General features: G+C 45.1%; 1 protein-coding gene and 1 pseudogene across 1 annotated transcript in view; one reads left to right on the top strand and one right to left on the bottom strand.

The window, feature by feature from the left end:
* LOC130112994 (high affinity choline transporter 1-like) overlaps positions 1–272 on the bottom strand; it is a 78,151-nt pseudogene extending 77,879 nt beyond the window's left edge.
* A 6,720-nt stretch (positions 273–6,992) lies between these two features.
* LOC130112993 (multidrug and toxin extrusion protein 1-like) overlaps positions 6,993–13,624 on the top strand; it is a 38,365-nt gene continuing 31,733 nt past the window's right edge. Inside the window, exons 1-2 of the mRNA XM_056280514.1 lie at positions 6,993–7,020; positions 7,235–7,429. Of these exons, the coding sequence (XP_056136489.1) occupies positions 6,993–7,020; positions 7,235–7,429 (223 nt within the window). The remainder of the gene's footprint in view (positions 7,021–7,234; positions 7,430–13,624) is intronic.

Below are 13,624 nucleotides of genomic sequence, written 5' to 3'. Positions count from 1 at the left end.
TTAGCTCTAACACTATTAATACTCTAGTGATCTAATTTAACATTTTAGAGAGATAAACTGAATAAAGGGACAGTCTTTGGGACAGCTCAAGGGACACTGTAGAGTAGCAGTGTGCTTTGTTCTCGCCTCTTTTGTGGAAGCAAAAAAAGATCAATAATGATTTTTTTTCTTTTTATGTTCACCAGCATTAGGAAGTTGTCAATACACCTCCACACTTGGTCTGTTTCTAGGGTGCCTGTGCAGAGGGCCTGGTAAGTCTGGTTAAAAGTCATCTAGATCAGTGTTTCCCAACCCAGTCCTCAAGGAATCCCTATCCTGCAGATTTTCATTCTAACCCTGCACAGGTAGCCCTGCTTGTACTTACTCAACCAATCATCTCACAGTACTTAATTATGCAAGGTTTGCAACGTCTGACATAATTCATTGCTGATTGGTTGAATAACTACAAACAGGTGCCTATTCAGTGTTGCAAAGAAAATCTGCAGGATAGGGGTTCCTTGAGGACCGGGTTGGGAAACACTGGTCTAGACTATGCTTGCAGATACAGGGTTGAGCAGGTTGAGCAGAAGATAGGGATGCATAACATGGTCGCTAAATTGAAACTGATGCATCAGACATGATAACTTTGACAAGAGCAATCAATCCGTTTGGACAAATAGAAAAGCAAAAAGTGGGTGATTAATTTACATGGCAATTATTTCATTAATAGAAAGTCTAAAGCCTAAAACTGGCCACCGTTTGATGATATCATACCTTCTCTTACATAATGCTCCATTGGCACAAGAAAATAAACGAATGCTGGACCTTAATGACAGACAGAAGGTAAATTAATTCCTTGGTCAGCAAAATGATTATCTCTTCATGGATTGGATTTTCTTTATTTCAGTGATATGAATGAGTGATCAACATTATTTTGCAGTGAAGGGAGAACATAGCTTATAAATATGCCAACATAATGTAGCATATTAAGACTGACAAAACCCTATACCATTGTAATGAGTTTGCTGACATCTACAGGTTAAAAACAATGTAAAGGTTAACGCTGGCAGGCAGGTCTTGGTACTCTGATGTCAGCATAGCAGGATAAACACAGCTTCAGATAATGACATTAAAAATGGATCGGTTGGATGTAGGTGTGCCCAGGGCTCGAAATTAACGATGTCCCGATGTCCCGGGATCATAAAAAATCCTACTGGGGCACAATTATATTTTGTCTGGGACAATCCCGGGACAGTGAAAAAAAATGTCAGAGTAAACTTCCAAATAGGTGTCATTTGCAAAGTCATTAATTATGAGTATCTAGACGTTACTTTGTCGTTTGAATAATTTAATAAAAACGTGTGAACGGCGAAACTACAGAAAGCTTACGTTCTTGCGGCACCTCACGATAGGGCAGTCAATCGCCTGTTCGTGCAAATCATGGAATGCATTCTACGTCATCCACTCTGCCAGTGGCTGCTGCTTGACTCGCGCCAATGCAACGTTCATAGAGCCAGAGCGATAGACCATCATCAACAACAGTTAAAAGAAAAAGTCCACGGTGGTGTAGCGGTCTAAGCATCGGCTTTGTGTCGATGCAGTTGCCCACTGGGGACAGGGGTTCGCGCCTCGGTCTCGTCAGATCCGACTATGGCCGGACTCGACGAAGCAGCGATAATTAGCAACGCTGTCTTCGGGAGGGAGGCGGATTCGGCTTGTATTCGCCACATGACTGCGTCTCTGTGTGTCGGAAAAAGCAAAGGTGGCGAGGCGAATCCTTCGAGACTGCCGGCCGGAGAGATGCAGTTGGCGAACGCATACAGTACGAGGGTGGGTGTTTGAATTAAAATAGGGATCGATTGGCCACTAAATTGGGAGAAAAAGGGGAAATCAGAAATAAATGTATTAAAAAAAAGAAGAAAGAAATGCTGAGGTGGTTGAATAAACAGCCCCCTGATGCAAGCCTCAATACTGCCGACTCCCGAAACTCCCGAAACTAATATTCATATGTTTAATAAAAGAATAAGTATTTTAAACTTACATGGTGGACCAGAGTCCATGGTGTGATGATTAAGTGACAAAAAAGGATCAAATTATATGTATTCTACATTAATTAAGGGGGCGACAACAAGAATTAAAATTTGGGACACTGTTGGTTATATCCGGGACAATACAAAGTAGAATTCGGGACACTTGTGGGACACTGAGGAAAAAAGTTAATTTCGAGCCCTGCGTGTGCCAAAGAACCAGCATTGGCAGTGCTATTGACAATTGTTGGTGCTGGCTGTCTGTGTTGGAACTCTTAATAGATTCGCCCCTATCTAGTGTCAGTTTTGAGTACTGCAGTCTATTGACTTTTATTTGTATTTCCTGTCCTTTATGGTCACTTCCTGTTAAGTTCATAGAAGACGAAGAGTATCAGGAAATAGATTGCTTTTCACTCATACATAACGGCAAGTTGATCCAGTGTTGCAATCCTGCATCAATCTAATGCCATCCTTTTGTTTATTTTCCTTTTTACGGAACCATCATTTCACACTTCTTCATATTAAACCTGCCAAATACACACCTGTCTGTTCCTTGGAGGTCTGATGAGGATAAGAGTTTAGCTGACTGTTGAACTCAGTATAGGCTCATTGGGAGGACATTGAAGGAGAACAGTACACTGTCAGTCTGTCAATGAATCAGAAACATTTTGATTGTTATTAGCTGCAGCTGTGTTTATCCTTCTACGCTAACATCACAGAGTACCAAGACCAGCCTGCCATGTTTTAACCTTCCATGTTTTAACCTAAGTGACCTCTTTTAGATGAGTGATGAAATATATCTGTCAATAAACGTTATGTCCAGGTGAACTGATTCAAATTTATTTGATTTTCTTACCTGGATTAATGAGCATGCATCACGATATATTTTGGATGACACAAATTTTGTTCCCTTTTCAGACATGGGAAGATGTGAAATAAAGTCTAGGGCTATTGAAATCCAACAAAGATGGGTTTTTATGCTCTACTGCTAATTTTGATCTGCTGCTACTGTATATAATATTCTCGACAAAAAAAACAAAAACAAAAACAAACAAACATCCCTTGCAGCTGTAGCAGTATTAATGAAGGAGAGATGCAGGATGGTGAATTTCTGAAAATTCTTAACTCACCAGACTGAAGAATATGAGAACCAGCTGGATGACATTAGTGTAGGCCACAGAGTAAAGGCCTCCTAGCAACATGTAGAGGATGGCCACTGCTGAGGAGATCCAAGCCAAGAGGGAGTATGGCAAATCCAATATCACACAGATGGTTGTTCCTGTTAAAAACAACCCCATACACACAAACACAAGCATGCACACACGCAGACACACACAACCACAGACAGGATGCTTTATTTACATTCACTGAATTAAATTTTCTAAATGGTGTGCTCTGGGATAGTTTGAAAGCCTCTAAAGTTTGCAGAGCATGTGTGCTCCCACAGTCAATGGGGAATGTATGTATTTACCTAAGCCAACCAGAGTTCAGGCGAACCACAGCACATCTGTTATGAGAGCAGGCAGAACCAGGACACCACTCAGTACTTTTCCATACTTGATCTGGAATGGATCCATCATGGTTAAGTACAGGGGTGTCAGTTTGTTTTGAAAAGTGCTGGGGACATTTACCATGAGCACCAGTGAGTTTTGAAAAGTGCTGGGGACTTTCGACATGTTCACACCTTTTTTCAGTGGGCCGGCCACATAATGTCGGTCGAGGGATGTACACGGCCTTTATTAAAAGATACACCTTGTATGTGTTATGATGCTGTCACGTCAACCTGCTTAGCCTAAATGGGTGACATCGCCTACATAATGGTACGTCATTCATTCTAGTGTTTTGCAAGTCACTGTCATGTAAAACAATAAAAAGTTTATGAAATCCACATAACCGACATGTTTAAGTCTGTCAAGCACACCAGCATGTTTCCCAAATACTGGGACCTTAGACCTATGGGCAACGCTATCCCAAGCCATAATTGCAGCACATTAAAAACAAGCAATGTTGACATCAGAGCCAACATGAACAACGTTGCCACTGGTAGCGCCCATCCACCGTCAGCCCCCAAACACGATGACGTTAGACACTAATAGCCAAGTGCAATTACAGTCCCTTTCCCATAGGTGAATGCAAGCAAAGGACCGAGTAACTTAAGGTTCGGGATACCAAAATTACTAGTGTTATTTTTCCTATCCCTGTGTTCCAATATGAAAATCATTTAGCCTTGTTATATGCAACGGTCTGTGACTGTACACTAAATAGCGCTATATTTCTCTAATTGTTGCCTGTAACACATCCAGTTTAGCTAAGGTTAGCTATCTATCACCAGCTACTTCCAGTTGCCTGCAGAGTTTAGCCGCTAATAGCTAGCATTGAAATAACCCCAAAGGTTGAGCAAATACACACCGAACTGTGCTAACAGCAGCAAAGTTTATTAATAAACTTGTCTTGCCTTTAAATGGTCCTCTAAAAATTCTCCATGTAGCACGGCGTTCTTTTTGTGTCCATAGTTATTTTCATAAGTTGTTTGACTACTTTCCGAAACGCGGTTTTCAGACGCAGACGAAAGTAAATGGCTGGCTTCCGTGTGTGTTGTTAGGGTCATCTCATCAAAGGTCATGAGTACAATTCCACCAATCACGGACTTGACGTAAAATCATAAATATGTGAATTAAGTCATCATTACCACTACACTACCGTCATTTGACCAAATTCACGAAAAAACGAATCGTCTCAAATGAAAACTGTATTATTATTTTTTTGACAAAAACTGACGATCTACTATCAGCCATTTAGAGGAACTCACGCCCACTACCAAAAACAAAAACAAAAAACATAAAAACCCGTTAACCCTTAACGTAGTTCTGTGTGTTGTCGCTACTACTACTATTGCTGTACATCATGTCCAGAAGAAGAAAAAAAAGGAAGTGATATCAGAGCATTTTTCACAAAGCGGAGATGTACTTTAAGTAACATGTGCCAGCTTAGCACAAATTTGCTATAACTTGCTAAACTATTTGATATTAAAATTACTAGAGGGGTTATTCTTATATGTGGCTTAGCTAATCATTGTAGCCACATGCCCATAAGCATGTATTCTTTTTGCACTGGCTTCTGTTTATCAATTTTGATGACTTAGATGAAGAGCTTAACATTCTATGTCAAAACTATGCCGATTTCCAGACATTTCTAAGGCAGTGGTTCCCAAAGTGTGGGGCAGGACCCCCAGGGGCCCCCCAACGGGGGGAAGGGTATGTAGTTACAACAAGGGGGGCGTGGGTTGATTGATGATTGATGATATTAAATTGAAATGTTAGTTGTTCAAATGTAGAAACAATGTTTAAGAAAAGCTATGCAACAGCTAGTCGGCATCTGTTTTATTATTAAAAAAAAACAAGCAATAGTCTCAGTCGTCGCACCGTGGTGTTGGGGGTAGCGCAATTTTTGTTCTTCATTGTCTAAGGGGGGCCTGCCATGAAACGTTTGGGAACCACTGTTCTTAACGGGTTCACTCTAGAAGAGGAGGAAAAAAATATGTCAACTGGCATCAATAAAATGACTGCACAACGAAACATCTGACATTCTTTTAATAATTATGATTGTATAATGTATAATGTAACCAAACGCCCGCATTTGCAGTGATCGTTCCATAACAGGTAAGTTAACGTTAGGCCTCAGCTAACAGGCTAATCACCCATAGCGTTACGTCGCGCGTTCTAACTTAGAACAAACGTTAAATAACGTAGTGTAACGTGCATGGATAAGTAGACACGTTGGCCACTATCTAACAGGTCGGACCGTTTAGTCGAGCGGTTAGCGATGTCTCCCGCGGTGTGATAAGTACAGGTTCGCGTCCCGGCTGCGGCAGTTCCTGTAGTTGCCCCCCCCCCCCCATTCGCTGCAGTAGTTATTGAATCCTGTGCGTATAGAACTAACACTGTTTGCAAGCAACAGAGTAATTATGTTTGAGTTGAACTACCTTAGAAGTTAACGTACCTTGATTCAATTTTGCTAAAGTTGTGTTGCTGGTAACCTAACGTAGTGTAACCAGTTATTTTCTTGCCCGGTGCGGGACTCGATACGGGGTGTACTGCACCACAAGGCGACATCACTAACCGCTCGGCTAAAGGGTCAGACCCATTTACTAGGGACTAATGTGTTTTATTAGTAGTTTACAGTAGTGGTGGTAGGCCAGTGACCTGTTTAGGTGTTGTAATGACCTACTTTTCACTCTCACAGATGATAACACCGTTTCTGAATTAGCCGTGGAACTTCGGCATGTTTATTTCGCTCCATGCATAACGTGCACATAATCCGACTGACTTTCGTCTACCTTCCCGCTCCCGTGGCTGCTCTGTTTACTATCCCATAACCCCCTGTGTCCTTAAAGGTGTATTCCCTTAATGCTGAACATCACAGGTGTGTTAACGTTACTGTAAGTCACTGGAATACACTTTATTTGCACAGGAGAGTCACCTGAGAACTTTGACAGTCCTGACTTTGTCCCGTCTGTCTTCTACTGAACCCAGTCCAGCAAAGGCGATACAAAACATGAGAGGTAAACATGGTCATTTCCTTGTGATTTGTTGTTCACTGTGATCACCCAGCATGACTCGACATAGCATGATTTGAAATGCAGAGAAGAAATGGTGAGTAATTTAATGTAGCTATATTTTTTTCAGGATTATCCGTTAGGCCAGATAGTTTCTATTATGTCTACATTATCTCATGAAGCCCTTTGAGGTGTGCTGTGTGATTTCCACTGACTTGAATTGAGGATGTGATAAACCTGTGGTCAACTGAGTAAATTAACTGTTTTGTACTAACTGCTTGCTCTTTTCTGTGTGTATTAGATATGAGAGAAAAAGAAGAAGGGATGAAAGCCCCCACAGATGGCCAGACAATGGACATCAGTCCACAGAAGTTGTTGATGAGGCTGCATCAGAATCCACACGCGCTTCCCTCTCCCCAGATGACTGCGGAATGGAGCCTGGTGCTGGTCCTTGCACTGGTAAGAACTTTTAACATCTTAACTACTGTACAGTAGGACAGTCACTACCAGGATCAATCAGGTTGTCCTGTTTATGTATTTGTTGTGAAAAAGTATTTGGCCATGATTCTGTTTGGCACAGTCCGAATGATCACCCAGAGTGTAGCCGTTTCCCAGATATGAAAAATAGGACTATTAAATTTCTATTTATCTTTATATCTAATCTCTTTTTCAGAAGCCACGGTCCCGAATGCTCTCCATGATGACTGCAAACAGAAGTACAGCCAACTTTCTACCGAATGTGACAACCTGCATGTGGACATCAGCAAACTCAAAGTTGAGAATGAGCAACTAAAAGCAACACTCAGGAACACACAGTTTTCCTTTAGCTCTATCAAATGCAAAGCAGCACAGGTTCTGTTTTTCACAGGTCTGACCAGTGTCATTTTTGAGTGGTTGCTCCAAACAGTTAAGAGACAGTGTAGAGGTTGTGTGTGGCTCTCTGACCCTCGAGGACCATCTATTGGCTATCCTGATGAAATTCCGAGTAGGGCTCAGCAACAAGGATATTGCATTCAGATTTAATGTTACCGAATGTGACCTCTCTAAAATTATGAGAAGTTGGCCCCCTGTTATGTCTCAGGTTTTGAAACCCCTCATCAAGTGGCCAAGCAAGCATGCAATATTAAGGAATACGCCAAAATGTTTTAAAGCTAAATACACGTGTTGCAGATGCATTATTGACTGCACTGAAATTTTTTATTAACAGACCCACGAATCTAAGCTCCAGAGCCCAAACATATTTGAATTATAAAAGCCACAACACAGTTAAGTATTTGGTTGGCATGTCACCTGCAGGAGCCATTACTTTTCTGTCCGCAGGTTGGGGTGGGCGTGTTTCTGATAAACAATTTACAGCTGAGTCTGGATTTTATGACCTAGAAGTAAATGATGAGATACTAGCAGATCATGGTTTTACCATCAGAGATGAGCTTGCCGTACACAGTGCCACACTTAGAATCCCTCACTTAACCAAAGGTAAAAAGCAGCTCTCTGCTCAAGAAGTGGAAACATCAAGGCGTTTGTCTAACGTGAGAATACACATTGAAAGAGTAATAGGTAGATGGAAGAATTTCGAAATTCTGACAACTGTTATTCCACTCACACTGGTAGACCTCTTAGATAACATGGTGATTGTGTGCAGCATTAACAAACCTTTGTAAATATATAGTCCCTAGAAAATAACTTTTCAATGTTTTGATAAAGGATCCATGAAATTATAATCTACATTTTCCAGTATGTAGTATGTAGAGTCAAAGATACATTTCAAGGTTCTAGGTTTTTATCAGTCATACGTTTATGTGCAGTTACAGTTACAGCAACAGTGACATGAGGTAATGATTTTTTTTACAAGATGCACACTTATTGTAAAAAAATGTTATTATTGAGATTAATTCAACATTCAATTGTTTTAATGTAAGATACAACTACATGCAATGCCAATTTATTACTGCATTAAATGATATGTTTTGACTTCATTGTTTGCACTGTTCACAATACGAATCCACAACATTTCTTTTCATTTTTAGCATGCATGCAGCATGGCCCCAAGCTGCAAGAAAATAGTATAGATATTAATGTTTTATTTAGTTATTTAACCTTTATTTAACCAGGAGGATCCTGTTGAGATTACAAACCTCTTTTTCAAGGGAGACCTGGCCAAGATAGGCAGCAGCAATTAGAAAGCACAGTTACAAAATCACACAGCTGCAAAATTACACATTTAAACACACAAAAATTTAGAAAAAAAGTAAATTACAGGCGGATTATAAAAACAAGTACATGTTGTGAAATCAGCTTCAAGTACTCTCAATTTGGATTTAAAATGGCTCAGTGAGATTAACTGTGTAAATTTCCAGTCAGTCTGCAACATAGTCCAGGTTAAAGGTGCAGAATGAACAAAAGCCTTTTACCCAATTCAGTGCGGGCATATGGAACAGAAAGCAACATATAGTCAAGAGAACGAAAGGAGTAAGGGCCAGCAATTCTTAGTGCAATTAAGTCACAAATGTAGGAAGGCAGTAGACCGAGGATTGCCTTAAATATAAAAGTATACCTAGCAATATTCCTAGCAATATATATTCCTAGCAATCTAATGTATTACACACATTGGTTTAAATGGTGTTCAGGCTAGATATGCCTGAAATTTTGTTTACTACACTAACGACAGTGACTGAAGAGGTTAAATAGCAATGGAAAGCTAAGAGTATTTAGTGAATTAACTAAAGTTACATAGCCAGCCAAACAGGTGCAGTTTGCGGTCAGAATACAGTTGTTTCTCTTGTTCACAATAACCTAGACCTTGTACATCTCCGTATTCTTGCCCTGTCTTGGCAGCACCTCAGGACTACAAGGTTTTCAACCTTGTAATCATGAAATAGTATTGTAGCGAATTAGGGGGGCAACCACAGGAACTGCCGCAGCCGGGACGCGAACCCGTAGCTTCCGCACCGCGGGAGACGCCGCTAACCACTCGACTGAAGAGTCCGACCCGTTAGCCAAGCGCTAACATACACTCACTGGCCACTTTATTAGGTACACCTTGCTAGTACCGGGTTGGACCCCCTTTTGCCTTCAGAACTGCCTTAATCCTTCGTGGCATAGATTCAACAAGGTACTGGAAACATTCCTCAGAGAAATTGGTCCATATTGACATGATAGCATCACGCAGTTGCTGCAGATTTGTCGGCTGCACATCCATGATGCGAATCTCCCGGTCCACCACATCCCAAAGGTGCTCTATTGGATTGAGATCTGGTGACTGTGGAGGCCATTTGAGTACAGTGAACTCATTGTCATGTTCAAGAAACCAGTCTGAGATGATTCGAGCTTTATGACATGGCGCGTTATCCTGCTGGAAGTAGCCATCAGAAGATGGGAACACTGTGGTCATAAAGGGATGGACATGGTCAGCAACAATACTCAGGTAGGCTGTGGCGTTGACACGATGCTCAATTGGTACTAAGGGGCCCAAAGTGTGCCAAGAAAATATCCCCCACACCATTACACCACCACCAGCAGCCTGAACCGTTGATACAAGGCAGGATGGATCCATGCTTTCATGTTGTTGACGCCAAATTCTGACCCTACCATCCGAATGTCGCAGCAGAAATCGAGACTCATCAGAGCAGGGAAACCTAGCGTATCCTGGGCTAGACAGTAGATACGGTGGCTAGCAGTGGTAGTGTTAGCAGCAGACTGCCTCAGTACCTGTAGCTAGCTGACTACCTCCGAGAGCTTCCCCAGAGAGACTGAGAGAGACATTCACCCGGTCACACCGGAGCCAGAGTACAGAGAGAGAGAGAGACACGCACCCCGGAGAGCAGCCATCCATCTCCCGCCCCGCCTAGAGCCCAGCCGCCCTGTTCCATCACCAGCCCTGGTCCCAAGGTGAGCTTGCTAACCCATTAGCACACGGCTAACTAGCTAACTAGCAGGCTAGCCCTAGCATTGGCGCAGCTATCCAGCTAACGGTGGTGAAGCCCGGTTTGTCGCACCTAAAAGTCCCCGCCTCCATCCATAGTTATCCGGGCTATAGAAAAACCGCGACAAGTGGTGTCAGAAGTGGGATAAAAGGTTGGGATTCGCCATAATCTCAACACCGGAGGATCCTGCCCCGGTCACATGGCGGCATAATTCAGCCTGCACACTGTGAGCTAACCCAGCTAGCAAGAAGCCATTTTGTGAAGCACTGTAATTTCTTCAGTAGTCATGTAAATCAGTGGAAAAATAAAAATGTCACAGGACAAAGAAAATGTAAAAGAACAGTCTTAGTTGAGTCTGGATGGTGCTGGTGTGGGGACAGAAGACCCCGGAGAGCACGCCTGGATGAAGCTCCTCCTGGCGCAGATGGAAACCATGAACCAGACCCAGGTTCAGATGCAACGCCAGATGGAAAACATGGAACGCCAGACCCAGGTTAAGATGCAACGCCAGATAGAGATGCAGATGGAGGCCCTCACAGCGCGTATCAATGGACTAGCGGAAGCGGTGGCTAAGCGATCTCCCCCCACACCTCCCATTTAGCGCACCGATTGGGCCCGTCATCGTTCAGATATCCAAGGTGAGCCTCCCGGTTTGTCGCCCATCGCTCAAGTAGTGAAGCAAGGGGTTTCTCCTAGTAGCCCTCAAAGCGATAGTGGTGTAGGGTCGGCAGGGGCTGTGCTCGGAGAACGAACTAGCAGAACGGTGAAAGACATGAGCCTACTCTCGCAGTTCACCCCGGCCCGGGAGAACCCAGGGGCCAGACAGCGAGACGGCGCTGATCACCTGTTGCCAGCAGCTATGGCCGCAGTGGCTAACTTGAGCGACCGGCGCAACGAGGAGACGCCAGCCAGGCCGAGCAGCAAAGCGGCCCCAGCAGCCCTGCGCTATACAGGAAATGGGCCCAGTGAGCCCGCACCACTTACCAGCACTCCGATCGGTCATGGTGGAAAAAATGGAGCGACTGCAGTACCACCCCCCGACGGGATGCAGGGTGGCCAAATGTCCCTGGACAGCAACGGCGGCCGAAACCTGCTGGATGACAGCGTTGGAGGGCAGGCAGGTTCCTCTAGAGGTCAACAGAGCCAGACAGGAGACCTTCAAAGTCGGAGCGGCAACCGAAGCTCACAAGGTCCCGACTGAGGACACGAAAATGACATCAAGCTCCTCGCCACTTTCGATGGTAAGGGCGACTGGGATAGTTTCGTTGGACCATTCGAACGGATGGCGAGAAAGAGGGGCTGGACCGACGAGACCTGTTTGGACACCTTGTATCTCCGACTGAGGGACAACGCCATGTCTTTTGTCATCGCGCAGCCGGCTCCGATAAAAGATGACTACCACGCGCTCATCACCCAGTTATGCCGCCACTACGGTAAAGAGCTGCCTGAGGGAACTGCGCGCCGTAAACTCAGCGAGGTTAAGCAGGCCAGAGAGATGACCCTCTATGAGTTTGGCGAGGAAGTGAGGAGACTTGTCACACTGGCATACCCGCAGGTTGGTGTTACACTGCAGGAGGCCTACGCTGCAGAAGCCTTTCTGCGCGGGCTGAAGAACCAAAACATCGCGTATGAAGTCCTGGGGGCAGAACCCAAAACACTAGCTGAAGCAATCAGGAAGGTTGAGGCACGCGAGTATGACTTTAAAGCGACGCTGGGGCGAGAGGTTGAAGGAAAAGGGAGAATCCGGCGAGTAGCATGGGAAGGCGAGCGGCGTCGCGATAGCTCTCCAAGTCCTCCGCCGGTAGGAGACAGCATGAGCACCCCCGAGCTCAAGACCCTGGCCAGTGGCATCGACAACATTAACAAGGTGAAGTTGCACAGGCACATCAGCCCAGACCACCTACTCCAAGTGTGTTCTAGAGTATGTCCACTGCTGGAGAAAGAGGTTCCTGCCAGCGTGCCTGGTCTCCACAGCATCCTGGGAGCCGGCAGGCAGAACCTCCTGCGTACCAACAAGAGCTGCAAGCATGTTGTGTGGAAGGGCTCAGCGCTGGCTGCTCTGCACTGTGGACGACCCCCAGAGCCTCCTATTATCTATGGGAGTCCACCCAATATCGTGGAGATGAGCAATGGGCGTCGGCTCAATGGCTCCTACCGTCTACGCCAGCTACTGCCTACAGCTGTCTACCAGCACATGAAGATGCACAAGAGGATTCTGGGACATCTCTCCTCTGTCTACTGTGTCACCTTCGACCGCACCGGGCGACGCATTTTCACGGGCTCAGATGACTGCCTGGTGAAGATCTGGGGCACAGATGACAGGCGCCATGCTCTGTTGTCTGCTCCAGCACCAGCCATAGGGCCGCAGGAAACACCTGAAGGAGGTCCTCCCGCTGCTGACATGGAGGAGCCGGGGGCGCAGAGAACAGAGGAGTACGAAGGAGTGACAGAGCAGGAGGAGATCGATGAAGACCTTGATCTCCGGCTGGAGGACCTGTTCCACGCAAACGACGATGGAGGACCCAGCACACCAGGCTCCCCGGCTCGGTTCCAGCCGCTCCAACACACTGCTGCCAGCTACTCTTCAGGCGAGTCGACAATCACCCAACGTCGTGGGACAGCAGCCTGTGCTCCGGGCGGGCAGTCCAACGCCCCTGACCCAGAAGGAGACGAAGCCGACGCCGCTGAGTCCCATCTCCCGTACACCACCAGACGGGGCCGGCCAGTCCGGAGGCCCGCCTGGCTCCTAGACTAACTTTGACGGACGTGACTAGTTGACTTGGGGGTTAATAGGCTAGTCACAAGAGTCCAGTATGGATAGCGACCACCCACATTTGTTTGACGCCCTTTGTTCCGGGCCTAGTTCATTTCGCGGGTGTTCTGTCCCGTTTATCGTGTTAGATTAATCAGACTGATCTTTGTAGTCTGTTGTTCATTTATGTTGAAGGGACTCAACAGTGCTGGAGGGGGGCAGTGTAGTGGGAAATGCCTGGGGATGTACTTGGAATGTTGCACTGGGCTCGTGCAGCTAGAGGACCAATCACAGGTTAGCTCGCGCTGTCACAGACGCAACTATATTAGACACCGCGGGAGAGACAAAGGCCAGAACTGTTTAGTAACCATATCGTAGACTGTCACCT

The sequence above is a fragment of the Lampris incognitus genome, chromosome 5, assembly GCF_029633865.1.
Source record: "Lampris incognitus isolate fLamInc1 chromosome 5, fLamInc1.hap2, whole genome shotgun sequence".
Taxonomy (NCBI): domain Eukaryota; kingdom Metazoa; phylum Chordata; class Actinopteri; order Lampriformes; family Lampridae; genus Lampris; species Lampris incognitus.
This window is presented reverse-complemented; position numbering and strand designations above follow the sequence as displayed.